Source organism: Capricornis sumatraensis, chromosome 3 (genome assembly GCF_032405125.1).
Source record: "Capricornis sumatraensis isolate serow.1 chromosome 3, serow.2, whole genome shotgun sequence".
Taxonomy (NCBI): Eukaryota; Metazoa; Chordata; class Mammalia; order Artiodactyla; family Bovidae; genus Capricornis; species Capricornis sumatraensis.
The window spans coordinates 5,567,305-5,591,416 of NC_091071.1; the positions used below are offsets into that span (position 1 = coordinate 5,567,305).

General features: G+C 38.3%; 2 protein-coding genes across 2 annotated transcripts in view; one reads left to right on the top strand and one right to left on the bottom strand.

Annotated features, from left to right (window-relative positions):
* The window catches only part of ZNF3 (zinc finger protein 3), a 527,297-nt gene that overhangs the window by 286,007 nt on the left and 217,178 nt on the right, over positions 1 to 24,112 (bottom strand). The window lies entirely within an intron of this gene.
* The window catches only part of LOC138076617 (cytochrome P450 3A24-like), a 67,488-nt gene that overhangs the window by 34,721 nt on the left and 8,655 nt on the right, over positions 1 to 24,112 (top strand). Inside the window, exons 7-10 of the mRNA XM_068968867.1 lie at positions 1,407 to 1,555; positions 16,256 to 16,383; positions 17,455 to 17,521; positions 23,821 to 23,981. Of these exons, the coding sequence (XP_068824968.1) occupies positions 1,407 to 1,555; positions 16,256 to 16,383; positions 17,455 to 17,521; positions 23,821 to 23,981 (505 nt within the window). The remainder of the gene's footprint in view (positions 1 to 1,406; positions 1,556 to 16,255; positions 16,384 to 17,454; positions 17,522 to 23,820; positions 23,982 to 24,112) is intronic.

The window sequence follows — 24,112 nt, forward strand, 5'->3', positions numbered from 1 at the left end:
CAGTCATGTCCAACTCTTCTCAACCCCATGGACTGTAGTCCACCAGGCTCCTCTGTCCATGGGATTTCCCAGGCAAGAGTACTAGAGTGGGTAGCCATTTCCTTCTCCAGGGGATCTTCCTGATCCAGGGATCAAACCCAAATCTCCTGCATTGCAGGCAGATTCCTTACTACTCAGAGGCCTGGGAAGCCCAAGAACTTTCATATGATACAGCAATTCCACCCTGGGTGGAATTCCAATGAACATGAATACACGAATTTGAAAATGTACGTGTTTACATCAGCATTATTTACGATAGCTAAGATACGGAAACAACCTAAGTATCCACCAACAGATGAATGGATGAAGAAGATGTGGCACATGTACAAGTATACACGTGCACACACACACACACACACAAGAAATAGTCAGTTCAGTTCAGTTCAGTTCAGTTGCTCAGTTGTGTCTGACTCTTTGCAACCCCATGAATTGCAGCACACCAGGCCTCCCTGTCCATCACCAACTCCCAGAGTTCACTCAAACTCAAGAAATATTACTGAGTCATAAAAAAGAATGAAATTCTACCGTTTACAATAACATACATGGACCTAGAGGGTATTATGCTAAGTGAAATAAGTTAGAGAATGAAAAGTATTGCATGTTATCATGTATATGTAGAATCTAAAAATAAAATGAATAAATATCAATATATAAAACCAAAACAGACTCACAGATGTAGAAAACAAACTGATGGTCATCAGTGGGGAGTAGAAAGGGGAGTGCACGATAGGATAGAGGATTAAAAGGCACAAACGACAATGTATAACATAATTGTGCTACAAGGATAGATTGTACATAACAGGAATGTAGCCAATATTTAATAATAACTTTAAATGAAGTATTTAAAATCGCTCTTCTACACCTGAAACTAATGTGATATTGTATATCAACTCTGGTTTTGCTCTAAAAGGGAATCAGCTCTGAGCACAGGTTCTGTGGTGAGCTGAGACCCAGATCAATGTCCCCTTTCTTGACTCCCTAGGAAGAGTGAATTCACTCCCTTTGCTCTGCTCAGACACAGTCCTCATACACCTTTTATTGCCCATAGTCAAAGCACACTACTGTCCTTTGTCTGATTATGGGTTCTGTCCTTCTATGACTGAGCTCCTTGAGTTTGGCGGTGGGGGGGTCTCACTTGCCTTAGTGTCCCCATCCCCCCACCACAGGGGCAGTTGTGTCATTCACACCTCAGGAGTGAGTGATAGTAGCAGACAGTCTTCCGTGATCCAGCAGGTGGTTCTCAGAGAGTGTGGCTCTTGCCCTGTCTTGCCCGGGCATCTGATTTTATATGATTTTCTTGTTGACTGTGTTGGATATGGATAGTCAGCTGGTCCTGATTTTAACTGTGTCTGTCTTTCTCTACTCAGCATCTTTGGGGCCTACAGCATGGATGTGATTACTAGCACATCATTTGGAGTGAATATTGATTCCCTCGGCAACCCACAAGATCCCTTTGTGGAGAATGTCCAGAAGCTCTTAAGATTTAGTATCCTTGATCCATTCCTTCTCTCAATAGGTAAGTGTCCTACTATGTTTCTTTTTCTGTATTCCTCCCTCCATCCCTCCTTCCCTCTCATTCTTTCTTTCTCCCTTCCTTCCTTCTTTTTCAGAGGTTTATTGAGATATAATTCACATACCATCAATTCATCCACTTAAAATGTACAGTTCAATGGTTTTTACAACTAAGTGTCCATCGATGGATAAGTGGATTTGGAAAATGTGGTGTACACACACACACACACCAGAATACTATTCAGCCATTAAAAGGAAGGAAATCCTGCCATTTGCAGCAATGTGGCTGGATCTCAGCAGAGGGCATTATGCTCAGTGAGATAAGTCAGACAGAGAAAGGCAAATACTTACATGATGAATCAAAAAAAGGAATCCAAATTCACTGAAAAACAATGTCAGATTTTTGGTTTCCAGAGACAGGGTTTGGGAGATAGGAGAATTGGATGATGGTAGTCAAAAGGTACAGATTTCAGTTATTACTTAAATAAATACCCCTGGTGTAATATGCTTATAGCTATCCAGTTGTCTCAGCACCACTTGTTGAAAAGCCTATTTTGTCTCCATTAAATGGTCTTGGAAACATTTTCACTGTTCAGTTGACCATAGCCATGTGGGTTTATTTCTGGACTCAAAATTCTATTCCATGAATCTACGTGTTCATCCTTAGGCCAGTACCACATTGCCTTGATTAATGTAGCTTTAAGGTAAGTCTTAAAATCAGGAAAGGTGTGTCTTATAACTTTATTATTTTTTTCAGGAATATTTTGTCTTCTATGAGCCCCTTGCAATTTCATATGAATTTAGTCAGTTTCTTCAAAGAGGCCAGCTAAGGTTCTGATAGGGAAAGTCTTATATCTGTTGATGTGCCATCTTAACAACGAAAATGTTCTGATTTATAAACATGGAATGTTTTCATTTACATCTTCTTTAATTTAGTTCAACAAGGTTTTGTGGTTTTCAGAGTGTAAATTTTACATATCTTTTATTTTATTCCTACTTATTTATTCTTTTTGATGTTACCATAAGTGGAATTGTTTTCTTAATGTCACTTTCATTTTATTTATTGCAATGTATAGAAATACAATTGATTTTGTATTTTGATCTCATATCTTGAAACCCTGCTGAACTTCTTTATTTTTTCTAATAGGTTTTTAGTGGTGTCCTTTGGATTCCCTGTATACATGATCATGTTATCTGATGAGTTTTAGTCTTCATTTCCTTTTTTTAAATTTTATTTATTTACTTATTAAATATAAAGGATGTGTACCCCAATGTGCATCACAGCACTGTTTACTTATTTGTTTTTAATTTATTTATTTTAATTGGAGGCTAATTACTTTACAATATTGTATTGGTTCTGCCACACATCAACATGAATCCACCACGGGTGTACATGTGTTCCCCATCCTGAACCTCCCTCGCATCTCCCTCCCCATACCATCCCTCTGGGTCATCCCAGTGCACCAGCCCCAAGGATCCTGTATCAAACCTGGACTGGCGATTTGTTTCTTATATGATATTATACATGTTTCCTTGCCATTCCCCCAAATCATCCCACCCTCTCCCTCTCCCACAGAGTCCAAAAGATTGTTCTATATATCTGTGTCTCTTTTGCTGTCTCGCATACAGGGTTATTGTTACCATCTTTCTAAATTCCATATATATGTGTTAGTATACTATATTGGTGTTTTCTTTCTGGCTTATTTCACTCTGTATAACAGGCTCCAGTTTCATCCACCTCATTAGAACTGATTCAAATGTATCCTTTTTAATGGCTGAGTAATACTCCATTTGTATATGTACCACAGCTTTCTTATCCATTCATCCACTGATGGACATCTAGGTTGTTTCCATGTCCTGGCTATTATAAACAGTGCTGTGATGAACATTGGGGTACACATATCTCTTTCAATTCTGGTTTCCTCTATGTGTATGCCCAGCAGTGGGATTGCTGGGTCATAAGGCAGGTCTATTTCCAGTTTTTTAAGGAATCTCCACACTGTTCTCCATAGTAGCCGTACTAGTTTGCATTCCCACCAACAGTGTAAGAGGGTTCCCTTTTCTCCACACCCTCTCCAGCATTTATTGCTTATAGACTTTTGGATAGCAGCCATTCTGACTGGCGTGAAATAGTACCTCATTGTGGTTTTGATTTGCATTTCTCTGATAATGAATGATGTTGAGCATCTTTTCATGTGTTTGTTAACCATCTGTATGTCTTCTCTGGAGAACTGTCTATCTAGTTCTTTGGCCCATTTTTTGATTGGGTCGTTTATTTTTCTGGAATTGAGCTGTAGGTGTTGCTTGTATATTTTTGAGGTTAATTCTTTGTCAGTTGCTTCATTTGCTATTATTTTCTCCCATTCTGAAGGCTGTCTTTTCACCTTGCTTTCCTTTGTTGTGCGGAAGCTTTTAAGTTTAATTAGGTTCCATTTGTTTATTTTTGCTTTTATTTCCAATATCCTGGGAGGTGGGTTATAGAGGATCCTGCTGTGATGTATGTCAGAGAGTGTTTTGCCTATGTTCTCCTCTAAGAGTTTTATAGTTTCTGGTCTTACATTTAGATCTTTAATCCATTTTTTAGTTTATTTTTGTGTATGGTGTTAGAAAGCGTTCTAGTTACATTCTTTTACAAGTGGTTGACCAGTTTTCCCAGCACCACTTGTTAAAGAGATTGTCTTTAATCCATTGTATATTCTTGCCTCCTTTGTCAAAGATAAGGTGTCCATAGGTGCGTGGATTTATCTCTGGGCTTTCAATTTTGTTCCATTGATCTATATTTCTGTCTTTGAGCCAGTACCATACTGTCTTGATGACTGTGGCTTTGTAGTAGAGCCTGAGGTCAGGCAGGTTGATTCCTCCAGTTCCATTCTTCTTTCTCAAAATTGCTTTGGCTATTTGAGGTTTTTTGTACTTCCATACAAATTGTGAAATTATTTGTTTTAGCTCTGTGAAAGATACCATTGGTAGTTTGATAGGGATTGCATTGAATCTATAGATTGCTTTGGGTAGCACACTAATTTTCACTATATTGATTCTTCCAATCCATGAACATGGTATATTTCTCCATCTATTAGTGTTCTCTTTGATTTCTTTCACCAGTGTTGTATAGTTTTCTATATAAAGGTCTTTAGTTTCTTTAGGTAGATATATCCCTAAGTGTTTTATTCTTTTTGTTGCAATGGTGAATGGAATTGTTTCCTTAATTTCTCTTTCCATTTTCTCATTATTAGTGTATAGGAATGCAAGGGATTTCTGTGTGTTGATTTTATATCCTGCAACTTTACTATATGCATTGATTAGCTCTAGTAATTTTCTGGTGGAGTCTTTAGGATTTTCTGTGTAGAGGATCATGTCATCTGCAAACAGTGAGAGTTTTACTTCTTCTTTTCCAATTTCGATTCCTTTAATTTCTTTTTCCGCTCTGATTGCTGTGGCCAAAACTTCCAAAACTATGTTGAATAGTAGTGGTGAAAGTGGGCACCCTTGTCTTATTCCTGACTTTAGGGGAAATGATTTTAATTTTTCACCATTGAGGATAATGTTTGCTGTGGGTTTGTCATATATAGCTTTTATTATGTTGAGGTATGTTCCTTCTATTCCTGCTTTCTGGAGAGTTTTTATCATAAATGGATGTTGAATTTTGTCAAAGGTTTTCTCTGCATCTATTGAGATAATCATATGGCTTTTATTTTTTAATTTGTTAATGTGGTGTATTACATTGATTGATCTGCAGATATTGAAGAATCCTGCATCCCTGGGATAAAACCCACTTGGTCATGGTGTATAAGCTTTTTAATGTGTTGTTGGATTCTGTTTGCTAGAATTTTGTTAAGGATTTTTGCATCTATGTTCATCAGTGATATTAGCCTGTAGTTTTCTTTTTTTGTGGCATCTTTGTCAGGTTTTGGTATTAGGGTGATGGTGGCCTCATAGAATGAGTTTGGAAGTTTACCTTCCTCTGCAATTTTCTGGAACAGTTTGAGTAGGATAGGTGTTAGCTCTTCTCTAAATTTTTGGTAGAATTCAGCTGTGAAGCCGTCTGGACCTGGGCTTTTGTTTGCTGGAAGATTTCTGATTACAGTTTCAATTTCTGTGCTTGTGATGGGTCTGTTAAGATTTTCTATTTCTTCCTGGTTCAGTTTTGGAAAGTTGTACTTTTCTAAGAATTTGTCCATTTCTTCCACGTTGTCCATTTTATTGGCATATAATTGCCGATAGTAGTCTCTTATGATCCTTTGTATTGCTGTGTTGTCTGTTGTGATCTCTCCATTTTCGTTTCTAATTTTATTGATTTGATTTTTCTCCCTTTGTTTCTTGATGAGTCTGGCTAATGGTTTGTCAATTTTATTTATCTTCTCAAAGAACCAGCTTTTGGCTTTGTTGATTTTTGCTATGGTCTCTTTTGTTTGTTTTGCATTTATTTCTGCCCCAATTTTTAAGATTTCTTTCCTTCTACTAACCCTGGGGTTCTTCATTTCTTCCTTTTCTAGTTGCTTTAGGTGTAGAGTTAGGTTATTTATTTGACTTTTTTCTTATTTCTTGAGGTATGCCTGTATTGCTATGAACTTTCCCCTTAGCACTGCTTTTACAATATCCCACAGGTTTTGGGTTGTTGTGTTTTCATTTTCATTCGTTTCTATGCATATTTTTATTTCTTTTTTGATTTCTTCTGTGATTTCTTGGTTATTCAGCAGTATGTTGTTCAGCCTCCATATGTTGGAATTTTTAATAGTTTTTCTCCTGTAATTGAGATCTAATCTTACTGCATTGTGGTCAGAAAAGATGCTTGGAATGATTTCAGTTTTTTTTGAATTTACTAAGGCTAGATTTATGTCCCAGGATGTGATCTATCCTGGAGAAGGTTCTGTGTGCACTTGAGAAAAGGGTGAAATTCATTGTTTGGTGGTTAAATGTCCTATAGATATCAATTAGGTCTAGCTGGTCTATTGTATCATTTAAAGTTTGTGTTTCATTGTGAATTTTCTGTTTAGTTGATCTATCCATTGGTGTTAGAGGAGTATTAAAGTCTCCCACTATTATTGTGTTATTATTAATTTCCCCTTTCATACTTGTTAGCATTTGTCTTACATATTGTGGTGCTCCTATGTTGGGTGCATATATATTTATAATTGTTATATCTTCTTCTTGGATTGATCCTTTGATCATTATGTAGTGTCCTTCTTTGTCTCCTTTCACAGCCTTTGTTTTAAAGTCTATTTTATCTGATATGAGTATTACTACTCCTCCTTTCTTTTGGTTTCTGTTTGTGTGGAATATCTTTTTCTAGCCCTTCACTTTCAGTCTGTATGTGTCTCCTGTTTTGAGGTGGGTCTCTTGTACACAACATATATAGGGGTCTTGTTTTTGTATCCATTCAGCCAGTCTTTGTCTTTTGGTTGGGGCATTCAACCCATTTACATTTAAGGTAATTATTGATAAGAATGATTCCGTTGCCATTTACTGTGTTGTTTTGGGTGTGAGTTTATACACCCTTTCTGTGTTTCCTGTCTAGAGAAGATCCTTTAGCATTTGTTGGAGAGCTGGTTTGGTGGTGCTGAATTCTCTCAGCTTTTGCTTGTCTGTAAAGCTTTTGATTTCTCCTTCATATTTGAATGAGATCCTTGCTGGGCGCAGTAATCTGGGCTGTAGGTTATTTTCATTCATCACTTTAAGTATGTCTTGCCATTCCCTCCTGGCCTGAAGAGTTTCTATTGAAAGATCAGCTGTTATCCTTATGGGAATCCCCTTGTGTGTTATTTGTTGTTTTTCCCTTTCTGCTTTTAATATTTGTTCTTTGTGCTTGATCTTTGTTAATTTGATTAATATGTGTCTTGGGGTGTTTAGCCTTGGGTTTATCCTGTTTGAGACTCTCAGGGTTTCTTGGACTTGGGTGATTATTTCCTTCCCCATTTTAGGGAAGTTTTCAACTATTATCTCCTCAAGTATTTTCTCATGGTCTTTCTTTTTGTCTTCTTCTGGGACTCCTTTGATTCGAATGTTGGAGCATTTCATATTGTCCTGGAGGTCTCAGAGATTGCCCTCATTTCTTTTAATTCATTTTTCTTTTTTCCTCTCTGATTAATTTATTTCTACCATTCTATCTTCTACCTCACTAATCCTATCTTCACAAATGCAAATAGTTATTCTACTATTTGTTGCCTCCAGAGTGTTTTTGGTCTCATTTATTCCATTATTCATTATATATTGACCCTTTTTTATTTCTTCTAGGTCCTTATTAAACCTTTCTTGCATCTTCTCAATCCTTGTTTCCAGGCTATTTATCTGTGATTCCATTTTTATTTCAAGATTTTGGATCATTTTCACTATCATTATTTGGAATTCTTTATCAGGTAGATTCCTTGTCTCTTCCTCTTTTGTTTGGTTTGGTGGGCATTTATCCTGTTCCTTTACCTGCTGGGTATTCCTCTGTCTCTTCATCTTGTTTATATTGCTGTGTTTGGGGTGGCCTTTCTGTATTCTGGCAGTTGTGGAGTTCTCTTTATTGTGGAGTTTCCTCACTGTGGGTGGGGTTGTACAGGTGGCTTGTCAAGATTTCCTGGTTAGGGAAGCTTGTTTCAGTGTTCTGGTGGGTGGAGCTGGATTTCTTCTCTCTGGAGTACAATGAAGTGTCTAGTAATGAGTTATGAGATGTCAATGGGTTTGGAGTAACTTTGGGCAGCCTGTATATTGAAGCTCAGGGCTGTGTTCCTGTGTTGCTGGAGAATTTGCCTGGTATGTCTTGTTCTGGAACTTGTTGGCCCTTGGGTGGTGCTTGGTTTCAGGGTAGGTATGGAGGCATTTGATGAGCTCCTGTTGATTAATGTTCCCTGTAGTCAGGAGTTCTCTGGTGCTCTCAGGATTTGCACTTAAGCCACCTGCTTCTGGTTTTCAGTCTTATTTTTACAGTAGTCTCAAGACTTCTCCATCTATACAACACCAGTGATAAAACATCTAAGTTAAAGATGAAAAGTTTCTCCACATTGAGGGATACCCAGAGAGGTTCACAGTTACATGGAGAAGAGAAGAGGGAGGAGGGAGTTAGAGGTTACCCGAATGAGATGAGGTAGAATCAAAAGAGGAGACAGTAAGCTGGCTAGTAATCATTTCCTTATGTGCGCTCCAGTCTGGACCACTCAGAGATGTTCACAGAGTTATACAGAGAAGAGAAGAGGGAGGAAGGAGGTAGAGATGGCCAGGAGGATAAAGGGGGGAATCAAAAGGAGAGAGACAGATCCAGCCAGTAATCAGTTCCTTAAGTGTTCTCCACCGTCTGGAACACACAAAGAGATTCACAGAGTTGGGTAGAGAAGAGAAGGGGGAGAGGGAGATAGAGGCGACCTGGTGGAGAAAAAGGAGAGTCCAAAGTGGGAGAGAGCAGTCAAGTCAGTAATCTCACTCCCAAGTAAAAATAGGTACTGAAGATTCGGTTCTTAAAGGTACAAAATTGATAACAAATACCAAAAAGCAAAGATTAAAAATCTAGAGTAGAGGTTGGATTTTCAAAAATACAATATTAAAGAAAAGAAAATATAAACAAAGTCACAAAAATTATAAAAAATATATATATGAAGTTTGATTTTAAAAATAGGGTCTCTTTTATGCAAAATAATAGTAGGTTATAAAAGTGAAAATTAAAGGAGTAATAGAGGACTTAAAATTTAAAAAAAAAATTTTTTTAAAAATGATAATAAAAATAGTAAAAAATATATCTAGGACTTTCTCTGGTGTTGTGGGCAGTATGGGGTCAGTTCATTTTCAGATAGTTCCTTGGTCTGGCTTATATTTCTCAAGATCTATAGGCCCCTTCCTATGTAGTGGGTACTAACTACAGGGTTTTAATCTATTGCACCTGTCACTTCCAAGGCAGCTCCCTCTGTTTTAGCTTCTTCTGTTTGGTGGTCTCTTCAGTGTCTGATTTCTGCCCTGACACAAGGGGGCGGTGGCGGACATTTTTTTAGGCTCACTTGTTCAATCTCGCTGTGGGGAGGGAGGGATGCTGCAAGCAAATAACACTGGCATGTGCTCACAGTGTCTCAGCCACACTGGGCCTGCCCCCGCTCACAGCGTGTGTGCCCTCCCTGCCCACACTGCTCAGCCTCTAGGTTGCTCCACCGGGAACCGTCGGAGGCTGGCCCTGGGCTGCATGCACCTGCCAGGTCTAAGCCACTCAGGTTCAGGTACTCAGGTAGTCTTCAGAGGTGCAGACTCGGTTGGGCCTGCGTTTTGTGCCCTTCCCAGGTCCGAGCAGCTCAGGTGATGTGTTTGGCAAGCACGGTCACTGCGACTTATTGCCTCCCCTGTCCCTGCCACTCGATTTTCTGGGTGTACAACTGGCGCACCTTCTCAGGCGGATGTTGACCGTCCGGAACCCCAAGAAGTCTTAGTTAGCAAAGAAGCCTGCTTGCAGTTTGGTAGATAATGTCTCTCTGAGGCTGCGATTGCCCCCTTCCGGCTCCGGCTGCCTGTCACCGGAGGGGCATGGCCTGCAGCAGGCTAGCTCTGTTCAGTGCTTTGTTCTGTGAGTGGCCTGGCGGTGTCTTAGGTTAGGGCTTTTCACATGGTAGCTATCCCACAGTCTGGTTTGCTAGCCCAAATTAGTTCCCTCAGATTGCCCTTGGGGCATTCGGGCTCAGTTTCCTTACTCTAAGCAATGCAGCCCGCACCTCCCTGCACAGCCCCTGCTTGCTAGCAGCGGGTGCAGGCATCTGAGCTGCTTCTCCACTGGGGGAGTTACCGTTGGGCACGTAATCTGTGGGTTTTAATTATTTATTTTCCCTCCCAGTTATGTTGCCCTCTGTGGTTCCAAGGCTCGCCACAGACTCACCAGTGAGAGTGTTTCCTGGTGTTTGGAAACTTCTCTCTTTCTAAGACTCCTTTCCCGGGACAGAGCTCTGTCCCTACCTTTTTTGTCTCTCTCTCTCTTTTTTTTTTTTTTTTTTTGTCTTTTATATTTTTTCCTACCTCCTTTTGAAGACACTGGGCTGCTTTTCTGGGTGCCTGATGTCCTCTGCCAGCATTCAGAAGTTGTTTTGTGGAATTTACTCAGCGTTTAAATGTTCTTTTGATGAATTTGTGGGGGAGAAAGTGGTCTCCCTGTCCTATTCCTCTGCCATCTTAGGACTGCCCCTTCATTCCTATATGGATATGTTTTGTTTAATTTTCTTGACTAATTACTTCTTGTTAGACTGTCAGGTACAGTTTTGGATAAAAGTGGTGAAAAAGCCTTCCTTGTCTTACTCTTAACTTTAGAGAAAAGCATCCAGTTTTTCACTATTAAATATTAGTGTTTATTCATAGGAACCTATGTTTTATTCATAGGAACCTATGTTTATTCATAGGAACCTATGTTTTTTTCATAGGTTCCTTTTATCAGGTTGATGAAAGTCCCTCTGTTCCTGTTTGCTGAGAGCTTTTATCATAAGCAAGTATTGGATTTTGTCACATGGCTCTTATGCATCTATCAGATCATCGTGTAGTCATTGTTTATTATTCTATTGAAATGGCATATTATACAACCTTGCATTCCTGGAATAAAGTGCACTTATATACGATGTATACATCTTTTTCTATATTAGTAGACTCAGTGTGCTGGTATTTGGTTGAGGATTTGTGTATCCATGGTCATAGGATATATTGGTCTATAGTTTTCTTTTCCTGTTATATCTTAGTCTGTTTCTCACTCTGGGTTAATACAGGCCCTGCAGAATAACTTTCAAAGTGTTCTATCATTTTCTATTTGCTGGATGAGTTAGTGAAAATTTGGTATTAATTCTGTAATTATTTGAGTAGTATTCAGCATTAAAGCCATCTGGACCTAAGCTTTTCATTGTCAAATTGGGTTGTTTCTTGATTATCAAATCAAACTTTGTATTTCTTATAGGTCTATTCACATTGTCTCTTTCTTTTTGAGTAGTTTCTTTTTAATAATTTTTCCAATTAATTAATTTATTTTAATTGGAAGATAAATCCTTTACAATATTGTGATGGTTTTTGCCATACATCAACTTGAATCGGCCACAGGTATACATGTGTCCCCTCCATGCTGAACCCCCTCCCACCACCCTCCCCCTTTGTCCCTCTGGATTATCCCCAAGTACTGGCTTTGGGTTCCCTACTTCATGCATTGAACTCGCATTGGTCATCTATTTTACATATGGTAATGTACATGTTTCAATGCTATTCTCTCAAATCATCCCACCCTCGCCTTTTCCCACTGAGTCCAAAAGTCTTCATTTTAGATCTGTGTCTCTTTGCTGTGCTGCAGTAGGATCGTTGGTACCATCTTTCTAAATTCAATATATATGCATTCATATACAGTATTTGTCTTTTCTTTCTGACTTACTTCACTGTATATAATAGGCTCCAGGTTCATCCATCTCACTAGAACTGACTCAAATGTATTCCTTTTTTATAACTGAGTAATATTCCATTGTATATATGTACCGTGACTTGCTTATCTGTTCATCTGCCAATGGACATCTAGGTTGCTTCCATGTCCTAGCTATTGTCAATAGTGCAGCAGTACATTGGGTATATGTGTCTATTTCAATTCTGGATTCCTTGGGGTGTATGCTCCGCAGTTGGTTTGCTGGGTCATATGGCAGTTTTATTCCCAGGTTTTTAAGGAATCTCCACACTGTTCTCCACAGTGGCTGTACCAGTTTGCATTCTCACCAACCGTGTAAGAGGTTTCCCTTTTCTCCACACTCTCTCTGCCATTTATTGTTTGTAAACATTTTGATGATGGCCATTCTGACTAGTAGGAGATGATACACTAGTGTGAGTGTGGTTTTTATTTGCATTTCTCTAATAATGTGTGAAATTGAACATCTTTTCATGTGTTTATTAGCCATCTGTGTATCTTCTTTGGATAAAAAGTCTGTTCAGGTCTATTGTGTACTTTTTGATTGGGTGTTTATTTTTCTGATATTGAACTGCATGAGCTGCTTATATATTTTGGAAATTAATTCTTTGTCAGTTGTTTTGTTCGCTATTATTTTCTCCCATTCTGAGGGCTGTCTTTTCACCTTGCTTGTAGTTTCCTTCATTGTGCAAAAGCTTTTAAGTTTAATTAAATCTCATTCATTTATTTTAGTTTTTATTTCCATTACTCTGGGAGGTAGATCATAGAGGATCTTGATGTGATTTATGTCAGAGTATGTTCTGCCTGAGTTTTCTTCTAGGAGTTTTATAGTTTCTGGTCTAGGCTTAATCCATCTTATTTTTATGTATAGTGTTAGAAAGTGTTCTAGTTTCATTCTTTAACATGTAGTTGACCCGTTTTCCCAGCACCACTTGTTGAAGAGACTGATTTTTCTCCATTGTATATTTTTGTCTCCTTCGTCAAAGACAATGTGTCTATAGGTGCATGGATTTGTCTCTAGACTTTCTATTTTGTTCAGTTCATCCATATTTCTGTCTTTGTGTCAGTACCATACTGTCTTGATGACTGAAGCTTTGTAGTATAGTTTGAAGTCAGGAATGTTGATTCCTCCAGTTCCATTCTTCTTTCTCAAGATTGCTTTGAAAGCATTTCCTCTAAAATCAGGAACAAGACAAGGGTTCCCCCTCTTACCACTACTATTCAACATAGTTTTGAAAGTCCTAGCAACAGCAATCAGAGAAAAAGAGATAAAAGGAATCCAGACTTGAAAAGAAAAAGTACAACTCTCACTGTTGGCAGATGACATCATTCTCTACATAGAAAACCCTAAAGATACCATCAGAAAAGTACTAGAGTTAATCAATGAATATAGTAAAGTTGCAGGATATAAAATTAATACACAGAAATCCCTTGCATTACTATTACTCAGCTATTAAAAAGAATGTGTTTGAATCAGTTCTAATGAGGTAGATGAAACTGGAGCCTATTATACAGAGTGAAGTAAGTCAGAAAGAAAAACACCAATACAGTATATTAATGCATATACATATGGAATTTAGAAAGATGGTGTCAATGACCCTATATGCGAGACAGCAAAAGAGACACAGATATATAGAACAGACTTTTGGACTCTGTGGGAGAAGGTGAGGGTGGGATGATTTGAGAGAATAGCAATGAAACATGTATATTATCATATGTGAAACAGATCGCCAGTCCAGGTTCAACACATGAGACAGGGTGCTCAGGGCTGGTCCACTGGGATGATCCTGAGGGGTGGGATGGGGAGGGAGGTGGGTGGGGAGCTCAGGGTGGGAAACACATGTACACCCATGGCTGATTCATGTCAATGTATGGCAAAAACCACTGCAATATTATAAAGTGCTGCTACTGCTAAGTCACTTCAGTCGTGTCCGACTCTGTGTGACCCCATAGACAACAGCCCACCAGGCTCCCCCGTCCCTGGGATTCTCCAGGCAAGAACACTGGAGTTGGTTTCCAATTCCTTCTCCAATGCATGAAAGTGAAAAGTGAAAGGGAAATCGCTCAGTCATGCCCGACTCTTAGTGACCCCATGGACTGCAGCCTACCAGGCTCTTCCATCCATGGGGATTTTCCAGGCAAGAGTACTGGAGTGGGGTGCCATTAATTAACCTCTAATTAAAATAAATAAATTAATTTTTTTAGAAAAGAAAAATATATAACCATCTGGAATATTTTCACATTTCCACCTTTATTATAGCTAAACAATAATAAAACAGCACAGTGAAGTACTTTTCAAATGTTAATTTTCATAGTTTGCCAAATATATACTAACAATGCTCCACCCTTAATGTTCCTACCATTTCATTTTACTTGTTCTAACAAGGACAGAGAATGATGAATTTAACTAAGAATGATTTCAGATTAACTTCTCTAACATAAAGCACTCAACTTTAATAATATATGTAGAGCAAGTTTAATAAGCACTGAAATATGTAATTGCTTTTTAGGAAATATTTGTTTCCAATTTAGGTTTCAGAGTAATGTGGAAGACTAAATTATATCATCTTTAATGGCTGTCAGGTAAAGCTCTCAGAAGCAGTAGTATATTAAGAAATAGAAGCACAATTATAGAAAAAAAGAAAAAATAAACTTTAAAAGGACTAGACCTTAGGCTCTACCATTATTCCATAAACTATAAGAAGACCACACCGTTATTACTGAAGTAATATTATCAGTCATGCTTTATAATATTCCTGTATACAGCTAGTTGTTCTCTGTTATAACATTTGTAAGTGTAGATTTTAATTCCAGGTTTTCATTTTTATAATCAACAAATAAATGCATATATGTTCATGTTGAAAAAAAAAATCCCTTGCATTCCTATACACTAACAATGAAAGATCAGAAAGAGAAATTAAGGAAACAATCCCATTCACCATTGCAATGAAAATAATAAAATACTTAGGAATAAATTTACCAATAGAAACAAGAGATATACAGAAAACTATAAAACACTGATGAAAGAAATCAGAGATGACACAAATAGAGGGAGAAATATACCACGTTCTTGGATTGGAAGGATCAATATAATAAAAATGAGTATACTATCCAAAGCAATCTATAGATTCAACACAATTCGTATCAAACTACCAACGATATTTTTCACAGAACTAGAACAAATAATTTCACAATTTGTATGGAAACACAAAAGACCCTGAATAGCCAAAGCAATGTTGAGAAAGAAGTATGGAATCAGAGGAATCAATCTTCCTGTTCAACCATTTAAAATAGAGAAATTCAGATTGTCTGTTTCTTTTTGAATTAGTTTCTGTACTTCATGTCTGTTAAGGAATTTGTGTACTTCCTCTAACTTATCTAATTTATTGATGAACATTGTTCCTTGTATTCCATTATGCTCTTTCTCACTTTAATGTCAATAGTAATTTCTCCTCTGCCGTTGTGATGATGCTAGACATTTGAGCTTTTTTCCTCTCTCTTTTTTATTTTTTGGTCAATCTAGCTTAAAAGTTCTTTTCAAAGAATCAGCTTTTGGTTTCATTGAATTTCTGTATTGTTTTTATTCCCTATTTCATTCATTTCTGCTCTTGTCTTTATTACTTTCTTCTCTGTTCTAGCTTTAGGTTTAGTTTGCTCTTCTTTCACTGAGTTAGGGTGGGGAGTTAGGTTCATGACTTGAGATTTTTGTTCTTTTTTAAAGTAGACATTTATAGCCTTAAACTTTTCCATGAGCACTGTTTTTCCTATATCCCATTCATTTTGGTAAGTAATGGCTTCATTTTTATTTATCTCAAAGTAATTTCTGGTTGTATTTTTGATATAGTATACTACTCTTCAGTTATTTAGGAGTGTATTGTTTATTTCCATGTATTGTTTAATTTCCATGTATTTGTGAGTTTCCCAATTTTATTATTGATTTTTAATTTAATTCCATTGTGATTGAAAGACATACACTGTTTTATTTATATCTTGAGTTGTTTTTTGCAGAAAATGGTTAATTAGAGTAGCAGACTTTAGTGTGGTTTATCCAAAGAGACTCTAATCCAATGATAAAAGACTATGAAGTTCAGGAATGTAATTCTGTTTCCTTGATCATTCCAAAAGTCAGAAGGGACCACTGATCTCACTACCATAGTGATGGCCTCTGTAAGTGGACTTGGCCTTGCTCAGTCATTGGCTAGGCAGTCTGAACAAAGGTCATAGAGGGAGTGATTCTGGTATCTGACCCTGGTATCTTTCCTGATTGATAGAGAAAATTACACTTGCTGTGTAATTTTTGAATTTTTACTGTGCTTTTCTTTTATCTTCTCTCTACAGTACTCTTTCCATTCATTATCCCAATCCTTGAAGTATTAAATATCACCGTATTTCCAAAAAGTGCTCTGAATTTTTTGACAAAATCTGTAAAAAGGATAAAAGAAAGTCGCCTCAAAGATAATCAAAAGGTAAAATCTTGTGGTGGTTACATGAGGGTGTTCATGTTTTGAAAATTTGTTAACCTGTACACATATGATTTGTGTGGTTCTCTGCATTTTTTAAAAAATTAGGTAGAGAAATATAGATTTTAGAACTCAGAAGTTATTAATATATCATTTTGGAGGGATGAGGAAGGTGGAGGTTGGGGAAGAAATAAGAAAATGAGCCAGAGAGTGATGTTTAATTTAATAGTAGGCATGCATATTAGTGTGTCCTTGCATAAATAGTGTTAAGATAAAAGTTTTATCACCTCCATTCAATAAACTGTTAAAGGATAACAATTACTATTTGAGAATGATTTTACCAATATTATAATTTTCCCATATGTTATACTGGTAAAGAATTACTTTGATTCCAAGACTCCTATTTTATAGATTGTGCAATGAATGGAAAGCCCCATCAGGCAGTTGGTGGAGAGACTTCTGTGTTAAATTGGAGCCCTCTCCTAGTCTGGCATGGGCCATGAGGCTGCAAGCTCATTAACCCAGGTTTGCCTCCATGAAGACTGGAGGCCAGCACAAGGATGTCTGCAGGTCAGGGGGACAAGGGTTTTGTACCCAAGATGTCACTGAAGATTGTATAAGGTTTTGAGAGGGTCAAGGCATTGAACATGCTTCCAAAAACACTGCCAATTGAACTTTGCAAATGTGAGGGGATTAATTTGTGTGATCATTCATTAAGAATTAAAATTGGAAGGAAAAAAAGGAACAAAATCATGGACTTTTCCTGAGCAAACAAGTGTGACAGGAGAGACAACAGGCAACTCTTTGGCAAAAAAAAAAGCTGTTTCAAAAGACAGAGAAACCAAAGGTTGGAGAGAGTGAGGACCTGAAAGCAGTTGGCTGGGTTTCTGTCTGGGAAACATCATGTTCTCCAAGGTCTGTAGTGAATGTTGGTTCACTGAGGACTCAGGCAATACTAATCAGACTTCTGCTCTTTAAGGGGCCATACTCTCAGGAAAGAGGTTAAATACTGCACTCCTGATTTGTCTATGACTTCACAAGTAACTTTCTTTCATAGAAATTTCTTTCTGCTTACAGCCACATGTAGACTTTCTTCAGCTGATGATTAACTCCCAGAATTCCAAAGAAACAGACAATCATAAAGGTAACCAAGGAGAGCTTCAGAGGGGCCACAGTGGGGAGCTGCAGAGGTAGGGGGCAGTTCTGAAAATGTGCAGGAAATTTTCCAGGCAGATGGGAATTTAGGCCAAATTGAAGAAAGACACTTGTGCAGAAAAAAGGGTAGACCATGGTACTTCCTAGAAGTTTGCAGGCACAACTTTGTTCAGAGCTCGAAGGGCAAGTATAACAAGGATGTCATGCCCAGAAGTCAGTTATGAAATGGATCACTACAGCTGAACCTTTGGGGAGCTTGGTTCCGATATCAGTTCTCAGACTCCTCCAGAACCACCAAGTCAGAACCTCTGTCTGAATATTTGCATCAAGGCTTCATCCATTCATTCATCAGGGGGCACATTGCCCCAGTGTTAGTGACCTTAACTTGGAATACTTTTAAACTTGTGTTCACCAGCTTATTCCACTGTTAAGTGTAATTCCCACCCCACTTTGTTATTAACACATAACTTCTGGGAGAAGCCTTTGTGACTGTAAATATTTTGTTCCTCTTCCAATTGTCACCCACTGGTTTTATCATTCATGAATGGTTTTTGACTGAAACCGTTGTTATTATGATTACATGATGTCTTTCTAAACCCATCATTCTTCTGTATTTACAAGCTGATGTTCTTTCATAGGGAGAGCTCTCCATTCTCCCCCAGTCATTTATTTATTTATATCAGGATATCTCGTGTACAGCTAACTTACTCTCTCATATCACTCTTCATCTAGATTTTCAAATTCTCTCAGGTTTGTCCACTGGAGCCCTTTCAAGTGGGCTCATATATATATATTACTTTTTTCTCCTGAAAATTTTTTTCAATAGGCTATTTTTTAGCAGAAATTAAAAAACAAAACTGAGTGAAGAATAAAGAGTTTCCCAATATACATTCTGCCCCCCACCTACATATAGCCTTCCTCAAATCAGAAGTCCATACTGGAGTGATACACTTGTTATAATCAATGAACCTAAACTGATACATTATTATCACCCAAAGACAATGGTTCACACCTGGGTCCAATCTTGGCATTGTACATTCTATGGCTTTTGATAAATGTATAATGATGTGTGTCCACCACTGTTGCATACAGAGTGTCCTGTATCATTTTCATTTATCATTTTCCAAGAACTTCCTCACTTCCTAATGCAAGGCATTCCAGCTTTCTCTTCTATTTCCCCTGGAATAAGCCATTTCTCTAAGAAGTTCAGGTTCCGTCTACTGAGAAATGGTGTTTAGAATCCAAAATCTGGGTTCTAGGAATGCTCATTGCTACCAGGGTTTTTTGTTTGTTTGTTTTGCTTCCAGATCCTCTTAGTAGACAATTTTCAGAACATCAACTATTTTTACACAGTAATGTAAAAATGTAAAAAAAAAAAAAAGAAGAAGAATATGTCTGTATCTATTCCAAAACAGTGATGCAAATCAGCTCTCTCTCACACACAAAAAGACCCTGGTGTGCTTTAATTCCATTACATGAATACTCCTAAATGGTTAATTTGAAGCCACCAATGGATTGATAACCATCTCACAAAAGTCTGGAATTTTATAAAATTGGTTCTTGAAAGCAGGTATAAACCTACTTCAGCACACTCTAAATATAACTGTGTGGACACCTACTTTTACCATTCTATCTATCTATCTATTATCATCTATCATTTCTTTAAGTACATGATTCAGTACAACTTCCTGTGATGAAGGAAATAATCTTTATCTGTTAGGTTCAATATAGTAATCACTAGATGTAAGTATCTCCTGAGGACATGACATGTGGCCAGTGCCCCAGGAACCTGAATGCTAAATTGTATTTCATTTTAATCAATTAAAATTTGAATTGTCACATATTAGACAGCACAACTCTAGACTTTGTGTATTATGGAGTTTATGTTAACTGGGGAAAGAATTTGATGATTGAATTTATCCACAATAGCATCACAGATATCATCATTGGAGATATCATCATCTACAACCTTGTAGACCTTTATTACACTCATTTTATATTACTTTTATTATTTATTTCTTGGTTGGGGCATGTACCACATAGAGTTGAGTACTCTAAGTATAACAAAGGTCCTACTACACCCATCAAATAGCTGAGAGCCTGAGCATGCTTTGTCTCTTTGGAGAAAATAAAATTGGAGACTAGTGTATAATCACAGGGCTGTTTGATAAGCATAAAGAAGTGCAGAGAGAGGGGATGTGTACTTAGACGATGACCTTCAGGCTAGAATGAATCAGCATTGCTAATTCTACTCTCTGGATCTTATTTTTCTAATTTTCACATTGGGCTATATCCTTCCATGGATGCATTCTTTCTTTTGCTATTTTAATGCGAATGATTAGCCTAGGATCATCACAACTCTTCAAGATTTTTGTTGATTTCTGTAGCTTCTATATGTATCTCGAACATCCCCTTGAAGACATGTGCCCCAGGTCTTGTATTACCTGATGCCTCTCAAGGGCATAATCCATGCTTCTCAGGCTACATTGTGCACACACATATCCACATCTCATGAAAGTTCAGATGTTGTATCCATAGTTCTAGGATGGGATTTGAAAATCTGAATTTGTATTAGGCTTCCAAATCCTGCTCATGCTGCTGGTCCATGGACCACACTTTCAGTTGCAAGAGTTTATCTGTAGCCTATATTGTACTGTTTGTTCCTATAAACAAGTTTTGATAAAATATAATTTAATTTCCCCTACCATATGGTATCCCAAAGAAAGACAATGCCAAAAAATGCTCAAACTACTGCACAAGTGCACTCATCTCACACGCTAGTAAAGTAATGTTCAAAATTCTCCAAGCCAGGCTTCAGCAATACGTGAACCGTGAACTTCCAGATGTTCAAGCTGGTTTTAGAAAAGGCAGATATCAAATTACCAACATCTGCTGGATCTTGGAAAAAGCAAGAGAGTTCCAGAAAAACATCTACTTCTGCTTTATTGACTATGCCAAAGCCTTTGACTATGTGGATCACAATAAACTGTGGAAAATTCTGAAAGAGTTGGGAATACCAGACCACCTAACCTGCCTCTTGAGAAATCTGTATGCAGGTCAGGAAGCAGCAGTTAGAACTGGACATGGAACAACAGACTGGTTCCAGATAGGAAAAGGAGTATGTCAAGGCTGTATATTGTCACCCTGTTTATTTAACTTATATGCAGAGTACATCATGAGAAACGCTGGGATGGAAGAAGCACAAGCTGGAATCAAGATTGCCTGGAGAAATATCAATAACCTCAGATATGCAGATGACACCACCCTTATGGCAGAAAGTGAAGAGGAACTAAAAAGCCTTTTGATGAAAGTGAAAGAGGAGAGTGAAAAAGTTGGCTTGAAGCTCAACATTCAGAAAACAAAGATCATGGCATCTGGTCCCATCACTTCATGGGAAATAGATGGGGAAACACTGGAAACAGTGTCAGACTTTATTTTGGGGGGCTCCAAAATCACTGCAGATGGTGATTACAGCCATGAAATTAAAAGACGCTTACTTCTTGGAAGGAAAGTTATGACCAACCTAGATGGCATATTCAAAAGCAGAGACATTACTTTGCCAACAAAGGTCTGTCTACTCAAGGCTATGGTTTTTCCAGTGGTCATGTATGGATGTGAGAGTTGGACTGTGAAGAAAGGTGAGCGCTGAAGAATTGATGCTTTTGAACAGTGGTGTTGAAGAAGACTCTTGAGAGTCCCTTGGACTGCAAGGAGATCCAACCAGTCCATCCTAAAGGAGATCAGTCCTGGGTGTACTTTGGAAGGACTGATGCTAAAGCTGAAACTCCAATACTTTGGCCACCTCATGCAAAGAGTCGACTCATTGGAAGAGATTCTGATGCTGGGAAGGATTGGGGGCAGGATGGGAAGGGGACGACAGAGGATGAGATGGCTGGATGGCATCACCAACTCGATGGACGTGAGTTTGAGTGAACTCCAGAAGTTGGTGATGGACAGGGAAGACTGGCATGCTGCAATTCATGGGATCACAAAGAGTCAGACACCACTGAGTGACTGAACTGAACTGAACTGACCATATGGTCTGACTGGAAAAGGGAATGGCAAACCACTTCAGTATTCTTGCCTTGAGAACTCCATTAACAGTATGAAAAAGCAAAAAGATATGACACTGAAATAGAGGAAAACAATAGAATGGGAAACGCTAGAGATCTCTTCAAGAAAATTAGGGAGACTAGGGAATATTTCATGCAAAGATGGGCACAATAAAGGGCAGAAATGGCATGGACCTAACAGAAAAAAAGAAGATATTAAGAAGAGGTGGCAAGAATACACTGAAGAACTATACAAAAAAGATTTTCTAGACCCAGATAACCATGATGGTGAGATCACTCACCAGGAACCAGACATCCTGGAGTGTGATATCAAGTGGGCCTTAGGAAGCATCACTATGAACAAAGCTAGTGGAAATGACGGAATTCCAGTTGAGCTATTTCAAATCCTCAAAGATTATGCTATTAAAATGATGCACTCAATATGCCAGCAAATTTGGAAAACTCAGCAGTGGCCACAGGACTGGAAAAGGTCAGTTTTTATTCCAATCCCAAAGAAAGGAAATACCAAAGAGTGCTCAAACTACTGCACAGTTGCACTCACCTCACATGCTAGCCAAGTAATGCTCAAAATTCTCCAAGTGAGGCTTCAACAGTACGTGAATTGTGAACTTCCAGATGTTCAAGCTGGATTTAGAAAGGGCAGAGGAACCAGAAATCAAATTGCCATCATCTGTTGGATCATAGAAAAAGCTAGAGAGTCCCAGAAAAACATCTGCTTTATTGATTACACCAAAGCCTTTGACTGTGTGGATCACAACAAACTGTGGAAAATTCTTAAAGAGATGGGAATTACCAGACCACCTGACTTGTCTCCTGAGAAATCTGCATGCAGGTCAAGAAGCAACAGTTAGAACTGGACATGGAACAACAGACTGGTTCCAAACTGAGAAAGGAGTATATCATGGCTATATTTTGTCACCCTGCTTATTTAACTTTTATGCAGAGTACATCATGTGAAATGCCGGGCTGGATGAAAGCATAAGCTGAAATCAGGATTGCTGGGAGGAATCTCAGTAACCTCAGATATGCAGGTGACACCACCCTTGTGGCAGAAAGTGAAGAGAAACTAAAGAACCTCTTGAAAAAAGTAAAAGAGGAGTGAAAAGGCTGTCTTAAAACTCAACATTCAAAAAATGAAGATCATGACATTTAGACCCATCACTTCATGGCAAATAGAAACAATGGAAACAGTGAGAGACTTTATTTTCTTTGGCTCCAGAATCACTGCAAATGGTGACTGCAGCCGTGAAATTAAAAGACGCTTGCACCTTGGAAGAAAAGCTATGACCAACCTAGGCAGCATATTAAAAAGCAGAGACATTACTTTACCAACAAAGGTCCATCTAGTCAAAGCTATGGTTTTTCCAGTAGTCATGTATGGATGTGAGAGTTGGACTATAAAGAAAGCTGAGCACCGAAGAACTGATGCTTTTGAACTGTGGTGTTGGAGAAGCCTCTTGAGAGTCCCTTGGACTGCAGTGAGATCAAACCAGTCATCCTAAAGGAAATCAGTCCTGAATATTCATTGGAAGGACTGATGCTGAAGCTGAAGCTCCAATATATTGGCCACCTGATGCAAAGAACTGACTCTTTAGAAAAGACCCTGATGCCGGGAAAGATTGAAGGCAGGAGTCACCGACTCAATGGGCATGAGTTTGAGCAAGCTCCAGGAGTTGGTGGTGGACAGGGAGGCCTGGCGTGCTGCAGTCCATGGGGTTGCAAAGAGTCGGACATGATTGAGCGATTGAACTAAACTGACCATGTAGCTTTATTATTGTATCCTTCAAAAAAAAAATCAAGCTGTGCCTTAACTAAAATAATTTAAAATATTCTAGAAGGAAATGCTGCTCCATTTTACTTGGAGCTAAAGTTCTTTTACAGTTCTCTAAAGGACACAATGATAATACTGTAGATGTTAGACAGAAGTGCTGTCTCTTGAAATTACCCAGCTGTGTTGATGGGGGGTGGCATTGCCAGGAACAGAGGGCCAGGAATAGTAGAGACTTGGGAAAAACTGGATCAAGACAGTTCTTGCCTTTTTCTTGGCTCTGTGAGGCAGACACAGGGTGGAAATCACTCTCAGTTTGATTCTGAATTACTTTTACATGATTTCCCCTGGGGGTTTGGGAGTTTCACTGGAATGTCTCATCATTTAAGCTATGGTTTTTACAATGCCATGCTTTACCTAAAATGTCTTTTTTTTTTTTTTTTTTAGCTCTCTCTGACCAAGAACTCATAGCCCAAAGTGTTATCTTTATTTTTGCTGGCTATGAGACCACTAGCAGTACTCTTTCCTTCCTTCTGTATATTTTGGCCACTCACCCTGATGTCCAGCAGAAGCTGCAGGAGGAGATTGATGCGACTTTCCCCAATAAGGTGAGTGGTGATACCCAGAGAGAGGCGGGAAGGAAAAGCCTTAGCATGATTGTCTTCTCACCACTTCTTAGGAGATTTCTGCCCAAAGCATAAGCATCAAATCATTTACCTCCTTTCCCAGGTGATGCAGT